An 8,908-nucleotide genomic window follows, 5' to 3' on the forward strand; every position below is an offset into this window, starting at 1 on the left:
TGGGGTCACATGCTCTACGGGGCCGAGACTGGCGGCTACAGTCTGGAAGTTTATTCGGGGGACAAACAGCAGTCTAATTGTAATTCCCTCTGGAGAGCAGTCAGTGTCTCCTGCTGAATGCTGGAGAGGAGACAGGTTGCTGCAAGATGATAATTGAAAAGAAAGTGGGTGGTCCTCTTTGGCCCCCGCGGCTCTCTGGGACAGTTATATTGAGACTCCTGCGTGTTTTGGAGGGGGGCAGATTACTGGATGTTATATATTTGAAAAAACGATTATGTCCTTCCGGGCTTAATTTGACAGACAAAGCTATTGAGTGGTGGCTGTTTCTGGTGTCTTATTGCCATTCATGTCGATGTGTATGTGTTTACGTGTGTGTGTTTGACTGTTCATCCGATCATCGCCCCTCTTTGAGTAGTTCTAAGTTTTCATATTTTTTATTACAAGAACGTTTTCAGCCATATCCTTGAGACCTTTTTTCCATTTAACGATTTCTAACTCTCTAATGTATTTATGTGTATATATTTATGGGATTGATTTGTGTCTATAAAAAGAATTGAAATAATAAAATGAAATAAGAGAAACTAATACACACTTGCAAAACACACGTGCACGTAGACATCTACCTCCTGGCCGACACACAAAGATCTTATCGGTTGCGTACCTTCATTGAACTGCTCTCCAGCCCTGGCCCTATTAACCAGTAATCCGCAGACTGGCAGCTGGCCATTACCGTGGCAACAGTGAGTTGGGAGAGAACTGCTCGCTGGTTCAAAAGTAAAGAGTGTATAGTGAAGGACAGAGATGAACTCTTTTATCCTGTAAATGTGTCTTTTTAAAAATTGTGAATAGAAACTTCCACGTGTTGAACATTTTCACCTCCCCTCACTGCATATCTGGAGGTGACAATAAAATGCCTCTCATGCACATCTGATTACCTTTTCCTGTTGTTTGGGGGCAGATTGAAACGCATCGCAAGGATGGAGGACTGTCATATCATGCGTGGCCCTGTCGATATAACAGACAGATGGACGGATGTTTTCTGAATGGCATACTCGGTAGCAACGCTTGTCCTTCATCTCAAGATAAATGTTGGTCACTGATGTATATATGCTGTTGCTCTCCTCTGTCCTATTTTACCGTGAGGCCTTTTCATTTTCATGTCAACAATCACATGCCCGACTTTTGTGAAAACATCTCTCTGGAATTTCTGGACTAACAGAAATAAAGACATTGCATCTATTGCAGTAATAGTGTGTCTGCCTTGATACTGTCATTACTTTTAGTGGGAAATATTTTGTGAGGATTGTGCTCGAGAGGCTTCCTTTGTGGAGGCTTTGGCTCACTGCAGATCTGCAGGAGTAGAAGGACAAAATATCCTAATAGCACTAACATGCAGTGTTGGAACATTTCAAAGCTGCAAATGTGTGAGAATGTTTAATTTAGTGATGTTAAAGTAAAAAATGTCAAAGTGGTAGTTTCCTCTCCACGTTGCACAAATGTATGACCCGGTGAAGGGGATCCTTCTTCCACCTCTCCCATCCGAGGGTCTCAGCAAGGTGACACCTCAGTAGGGGCTGCGGGGGCCTGTAATAGATTTTTTAGAATTGGCTAAACTAATTTCGTAAAGAGGAGTTTGTGGGACTTAATGAGGCATAACTAATGGAGGTCCCACTATCATCAGTGCCATGCTGGAAGCGTCGTGGCCGGGCACAGAGCGGCCATTGATTCTTGCTTCAAACCTCTTGAGTTCCTAATCAGCTTCTTTTGGTTGTGCGTTTCAGGCCTGACAAACCTATTGTTGGCCTGTGTCACTGGAGGTCAGTAGTTATTAGTGGCGACTGAAAACAGTTTCTCTAACTACTTATGAGCGAATTGAATAACATGCGCAGGGGAAGGACTTGGAAGGGGGGGATTACTGGCAGTGCAGCGAGTCCGGCCGGCGCAGAGAGAATGTGACATGGTTTTCTAATAAGGGATGCTGGCATACCTCCCCCCCCACACACACAATACACTCACACACACATACACACCTAACCTGGTCCTTCATTCTTACCCCCCCCCCCCCCCCCCAGTACAGACTGTTGTGAATAGTCTTCAGGCCCTGCAAAGCCTCATATCGCTAAAATGGTATTCATAGCAGGCAATGGAATTAGAGCAAGTCCTGCAGTAGCTGGAATAGCATATAATGTTTGTGTGTGTGCATGAGTGCGGGTGTGTGTGTGTGTGTGTGAGTGTGGCCACTTGAGTCCAAGTTATAGTCAAACCGCAGCACTAACAACGTGGACTTGTGTATTTCATTTCATGGAAATCTATTAGGGTGAGAATTGCTTTCAGAGTCCTACGACCTTCTTGAAAAGCCTTTTTCCTCATTCTGTAGGAAGATGATTATTTTATAGTTTTCTGTATTTCTTAGTTTTTTTGCCCATTTGAAAATGACTGAATGAACTTTTTGCTTCCTGGGGCGAATACTTGTTGCAAGCGACTCATTCCGCGAAGGCAAATAATCCTGCCAGACTTGGGTTTGTCACATTACGGACGGGGGAGATTTGTTTCCTTGGCAGAGCACGGTGGCGATACACTTATTAAAATCTCACTGTCTCAGACATTTTATAATTCAATGCATTCATTCAGGAAAATGAAAAGTGGACCTCATCCCTGCTCATCATCACACGGGAGGCAACATTTGTGGTTTCTGGAGAGAAGATGTGATACGGGACTCGCAGGAATAAACTCCGGATAGTACCTACTACTGTCTTATCAATGATGTTTATCTATAGTAGCATAAACGCATGTTTGCAGTGATGAAATCCTCCCTTATAACTTTACCTGTCTGTTACCAGGAGACATTTAACTCATCCACTATACTCCACTCAGAAACTAGGCCACACTATGCTCTTAGTTGTTTTTCTTCTTTTGGTAAAGACTGACATTAAACGGCAGTTTCCCTTGCTGCTGCACCAGCCGCACACTGAACTGTTTATTCTGGGGGTTACATGTTTGGCCTGCGTTTCTGTGTCAACTATGCAGCCAATAACGTTGAGCCCCTGCCAATTAGCGCTCTCCAGGTTGCTAGGTCGCCATGGTCAATTGAGAAACACATCAATAGGACTTGAAAAGGTTTCTCTGCGATCAGACCTTCTGACATATTAAGTATGGGGAGGAAGGGAGTTTGTATGTGTGTGTGTGTGTGTGTGTGTGTGTGTATGTGTATGTGTGTGTATTTGCAGAGACTGAATCAAGGCTTCCCTCCACATTCACATTATGCACTGCAACCTGCAATTACCTGAGAAGAATGGTCTAAAAAAATTCTTTACATCACCGAAATCGAATATGCTCTGTGTGTGAGGGTCTGTGCTGACAGTATGGCATTGAGGCAGTGGTGCACGACCTCTTGCTCTGACAGAAATATCGGCTTTGTGTAACAGTGGCATAGTTTTTCCGTTGCTTTGTTTATGCGAGTCTGTGCTGCATGTGCACAAATGCTCCCGTGTGTTTACAGTTGTGTGTCATGCATTTGCACGTGTGTGTGGACGTTCTGCAACTACACATGCATGGAGGTGATGCCGCACAGTAGCGGCTGCAGCCCCCATAAAACTTTCCAAACAGAGATGATGATGCCAGCACCAATTACAGTACCCAGCCTTGTCTCATGTGTCCTTTCAAAGAGAGGTACCCCCAATAAACTGCAGAGAAGCAACAGGCACAATAGCCGGTGATTACCAAGCATAGCCTATTAGTGCGCCATAACTATGGCTATTGAAAAGAGAAAAGAATGGCTTCACCTCCACTTTCATTTCATGTGGTCCACCTTCAAAAGCTTTGTTGACGGCTCATTCATGCCCTCAATCTAGTGACAAAATCTATCAGAAACACCTCGTGGCATCAAAGTGTAAATTGAGGAACGCATTCCTTCTTTTTTAATGCTCTTATCAAACTCTCCTCCGATGGAGACGTGGCGCTCGGCTCCAAATGTCAGGTGCATATTGGTTGCGGTGCTTCCTTTGAGTGTGGGGATGATAGCACATATACATACAGCTGTCAGGTATGTGAAGGGGTTGGGAAATGGAGGCCCTCCAAGGTCTCCATCGAGACACACTGATAGCCATCATCATCATCATCACCATCATCATCATCATCATCATCATCACAAGGTGTCATCAGCAAAGGGGCATTGAGAAGTAATTTACAAACATGTTTAAATGACCGCAGGAAATGAAACGTTAGAGCCTTTTGTCAGGCCGCTCCTGGTGTGTGGAAAAAGGTTTTGGAGGACAGAAGCAAGAGGGGAAGCGACACTGACGCTAAGTGATGGCCTTAAACACTTTAGAGTTTGTTTGCACAAATCATTCATCATCTAAAGGCTTCTTCTGTTTGGGTGTGTGTGTGTGTGTGTGTGTGTGTGTGTGTGTGTGATTTAGTATGTGTGTGTGTAGGTGTGTGTGAATGAAAAATAATTAAATACAATGTGACAATATGCTACTGTAACATTTACAGGGGGGTTGCATCAGAAAAAAATGGGATTATTAGTGCAATTAAAAATCATCCAAATAAAAGTAAATAAAAGAAAATGTTGCATTTTTTTCCCACTTTAAAGTCATTCCTTAAATATTTTAAATGTGTTTTCATTGCGACTGTGATATGTTTGGCTAATAATAATTGGATCGTAGATTACATAAACAAATACATTCAAAATGAAATCAGAAACTATTTTCGAATAATCCAAAATAATTAATTCAGACCACTATCATTTATAACAAAGGTGCGTTAATCATAAATATTGATGCCCTTAAAAACGTAACAGGCTGCCATGACGTGTCATTTATACACAGGTTCACTTTTATTAAAAAGCAAGGAATTGAGTAGATGGTTTTGAAATATTTGAAAATATAAAGTAAAACTTACAAACATATTTTCATTATTTATATTTGATGTTAACGAGATGCTCGAAACCTTCAATTTAATATTTGATACATATGTAATTTAGCAAAAGTGCCTCGGCCTGTGCATACTACTACTACTACTAATAATAATAATAATATTAATAATAATAATGTTAATAATTACAATTATTATTATAATAAAGCCTATAATTAGAGAGACATGAATGCAGGCTAATAATAATAATAATGATAATAATCCGAGGCATGTCATTTAGATAATATAGTCCTTCTTATCATACTAATTGGTTTTATGGAAGCTCACATTTACAATAAAATTGACCAATTACACACAGCGGCAAAACGAAGGTCTGGGCTTATTAAACCAAATGAGATCAGTACGTTGAAAGAGTTTTTAAAAATTTAGATAAAAGAGGACATACACGGATGAATGAATCAATGTACATGTTTAAGTTGCCGCTGAGTGTTGGGAGAGGGATTTCCAGCTCTCAGTCTTGCAGACATGTTCCATGAAAGGCAGCCCTCCAAAATGTCACCTGAACAATGCTGGCTCCCTCATCGACCTTGCATTCTAGCTCAATTTGGTCTCAATCACAACATAATGAAAATGCACTCCACAACAAATCGCTTTTTAGAAAAAAAATTACTTCTTCAGGAATAGCTCTCACACTTCAAGTTATTTATTGTTAACGTTCACTTGGTTTTTTTGAAACATATACAGCAGCCATCACGCATTTGTTCCTTTTTAACTTACAAAAGAATAAAGAAAAACAGGAAAAGTGGACGCAATAACGAGTATTATACAGTGAAACGCATTCTTGTGTGTTAGCCAAATATACAAGTCCCTACTTTATTCAATAAGTCTAAATGAATACATTAGTTTACAATATTAATATGATAAAATACCAGGTTATCACCGCAAATGAGGAGTGGGGGCTTATAGTGTACTTCAGACCTGATCCCTAAGCCCCCCGTCCAGTCCAGTCCAGTCCGAACTCAAGTGAAGCAGCATTCCTTTCTGTCTGAACAACATGGACTAAACGTTTAAAACATCATGAGGAAGGTCCAAAACATGGATTACAAAAGGTCCAGAAATGATATAACTGCTTTCAAGGGCAGCCATTTCTGTAATGTTCAAAAATAGACTCCCCTCTCAGAGATGTCAAGAAAATGTGCCCTGATCAGCTGGTGCGCCTCTGTCTGTGCGCCTTGTCGTCCCCTCCAACACCATACAAGGCCCCTCGAATACACACATACAAATATATATATATGTGTATGCATATATATATGTATATATATGTATGTATATATATGTGTGTATACATACATATAAATAAATATATATATATATATGTGTGTGTATTGCTCTTTCACGGGCTCGTCCGCAGGTTGACATAAAAAAGTGACAGTACTGTGTATTAGGTCCTACCACGTTCTGCCGTAAAGGAGGTTTGAGCTGACCATGTTACTGGTGTAATCTACAGCAGATGTGTCTATCTGGGCCATGTTTAGCTGGCTGTGCAGTGAGGGGGGGCTGGGAGACATCTCCTCCAGCTCCAAAGCGTTCACCTGCTGCTGGCTCTGATGCTGGCTGAGGCTGCCGGCCGAGGACGCGAGCACCACTCCCGCTCCGTTCTGCTGCTGCTGGTTCTGCTGCTGGCCCTGCTGAACCTGTTGATGGTTCTGCGTCGGCGTGTTGGAGCCGTTCTGACACGGTTTACCGTCCTTCACCAGAACCGGCACGGCGACGCGCCGCGGGGACTGCGCCTGCTGCTGGCACAGGTTACCGTCCTGTTGCTGCTGCTGCTGCTGCTGCGCCGCCTTGTCCTTGGCCTGGCGCTTCATCTTGTAGCGGTGGTTCTGGAACCAGATCTTCACCTGGGTCGGTGTCAGGTGGATCATGCTGGCCAGGTGCTCCCTCTCCGGCGCCGACAGGTATTTCTGCTGCTTAAACCTCCTCTCGAGCTCGTACACTTGAGCCTGCGAGAACAGGACGCGCCGCTTCCTCCTGGGCGCAGAGTGGAGAGCTGGCATGGATTTGCTGGCGTCCCCCATTCCCAGACTGCCCATGCCGGTCATGTTCATACCTGTGGAAGGTCCCATGAATCTAGAAACTTAAAAATATACATACATATACATGCGTTCAATAAACAGAAGAGGCGAACATTATTTCGCCTGATCTTTAAAGATGACTTTTATAGCTTAATTGTTCAAGTTGGAAAGCAACAATGATGTTTATCAAAATATAATAATAATAATAATTTTAATAATAATAATAATAATAATAACAATAATAATAATTCTTTTAAATGTTTACAGTGCCAAAGGAAATAAAAAAAGTCAAGTCGGACTTGAAAGAATGATCTCCTTTTCAGTTGCATAAACTATACATTTACATTAAATAATTCTAAAACAATCTTCAATATATGTATAAACTTTCTATCGTTAACAAAAGAGATTCAATGCTTTGAAATTAATTTTAATCGTATATTTAGTCCTGTGCGTTTTCCTCGCACTCCCGAAATGTCCATTTAATTTCGTTATTTACAACGAAACACAGAAAATGAAAAATGCTGAAAGTGTGTTTAAATAGAGGACTGAACTTACTTGTGGAGTATCTGGGATCAGGGTTGGAGCTGTACCACCCTGTGGCTGCTGCACTATTCCGCATGCTATCCTGGTACGACGGGAGGTCTCCCATGTTGCCAATGCTTCCATTGCAGTATCCCCCCATGGCGCTGTGGGAGAACTGGGAGACGGTGTGCGGCATGTGGTACGTGGCGGCCACGGAGCCGTTGTGGCCCATGGAGTGCTGCTGCATGCCGGTCTGAGACACCTGCTGCTGTCGGTAGGCTCCCAGTGGAGAGGTTAGGTTCCCTGCGCCGTCCATGCCACTGAACTTCTTGTAGGACTCCTCGATTGGACTCAAAATATCTGTCACTGAAAAAGGCGTAGTGTGCTTTGGGCTCAACGACATGATTCAGAGAGCAGGTAGATTTTTGGTGTTTGAGCAGATCAACCGTGTTGTTGTATCGGCTCTCTCCTTGGTGGATGTCTACGTAAGAGAGTGCTTGTAGTGCGCCTGAGATCCTATTGATCGCCTTGGAGAAGGAGGCGAGCCCAGGGCGCTCTTAGCCCGGGTTTATTGGAGCCAGGAGCCAGGTTTACGACAAACACAGGGGGCGGAGCGAAACTCCTAAACCAGCAAACAATAGTCATTGACATTTTTAAGGGGAAATAGTTCATGAAAATGCACTTTGCTCGTTTATATTAAGTTGCATTACATGAACACAATAACGGCACACATTTATGATTCCGTCCTTACAACTATACACAGGTGAGAAACAGCCATTATGTTGTGCGCATCAGCTGTTCTGACCACATATGAATATTTTGCGTCAGGAGGGAATTCCACTCTTTCTAGAAACTTTAAGAGCACTTTGAACAGACATGAGGGCCACCGAGTATCATCAGAGGCACAATGAAGTTGTGTGACCAGCTCGTTTATGCTTCTTAAGTATCATTTTGCCCCAGCAGAGAGGGACAAGTCCAAATATGCTCAGAATGCGCAAAGGAAACGGGAATAGGGATCCAACCTGTGAGTATTGCACTATATATAACATAATAATAATCAGCAGGGGAGGGCATTTATAACATCATGAGGTGTTTATTTATATTTTCACCCGACAAATAAATGAGAAGATTAGATTTAGAAGCTCAATAATCTCATATAAACCTCCATCCTGTATTTCTCCTGTTTTTTTTTATAACTGGGCTCTCAGTTATGTTATGTCCTGCGTCATCGTAGAATTATTTATCAAATAACTGAATGAATAATAATAATTAGACTGAACGCAATTTGGAGACAATATTGCGCGTCCCAAAGCCCCTCCAAGTCTGGCCAACATGCATTAATGACACTTCGCAGTCTTGACCTGACATTGTAATCTCTGTGCAAACTGACTGGCGCCAGGGGAAGAGTCAGAGGGAGAGACACACAACAGAGGGGG

At 42.5% G+C, this 8,908-nt stretch overlaps 1 protein-coding gene across 1 annotated transcript; it reads right to left on the reverse strand.

Annotated features, from left to right (window-relative positions):
- Positions 1-5,594: 5,594 nt before the first annotated feature.
- On the reverse strand, positions 5,595-7,952 carry nkx2.4a (NK2 homeobox 4a). The gene is made up of 2 exons (XM_062397588.1): positions 7,506-7,952; positions 5,595-6,985 (listed from the first exon to the last, which is right to left on the reverse strand). The coding sequence occupies exons 1-2, from the start codon at positions 7,873-7,875 to the stop codon at positions 6,324-6,326; spliced, it is 1,032 nt and encodes a 343-aa protein (XP_062253572.1). The 5' UTR covers positions 7,876-7,952; the 3' UTR covers positions 5,595-6,323.
- Positions 7,953-8,908: the final 956 nt, after the last annotated feature.

This window comes from Platichthys flesus, chromosome 10, assembly GCF_949316205.1.
Source record: "Platichthys flesus chromosome 10, fPlaFle2.1, whole genome shotgun sequence".
NCBI lineage: Eukaryota > Metazoa > Chordata > Actinopteri > Pleuronectiformes > Pleuronectidae > Platichthys > Platichthys flesus.

Coding starts and splice junctions, on each gene's coding strand:
- nkx2.4a (XM_062397588.1), bottom strand. CDS start 7,875: ATGTCGTTGAGCCCAAAGCACACTACGCCTTTTTCAGTGACAGATATT. Junction 6,986..7,505: donor TGATCCCAGATACTCCACAA/GTAAGTTCAGTC, acceptor GACCTTCCACAG/GTATGAACATGACCGGCATG.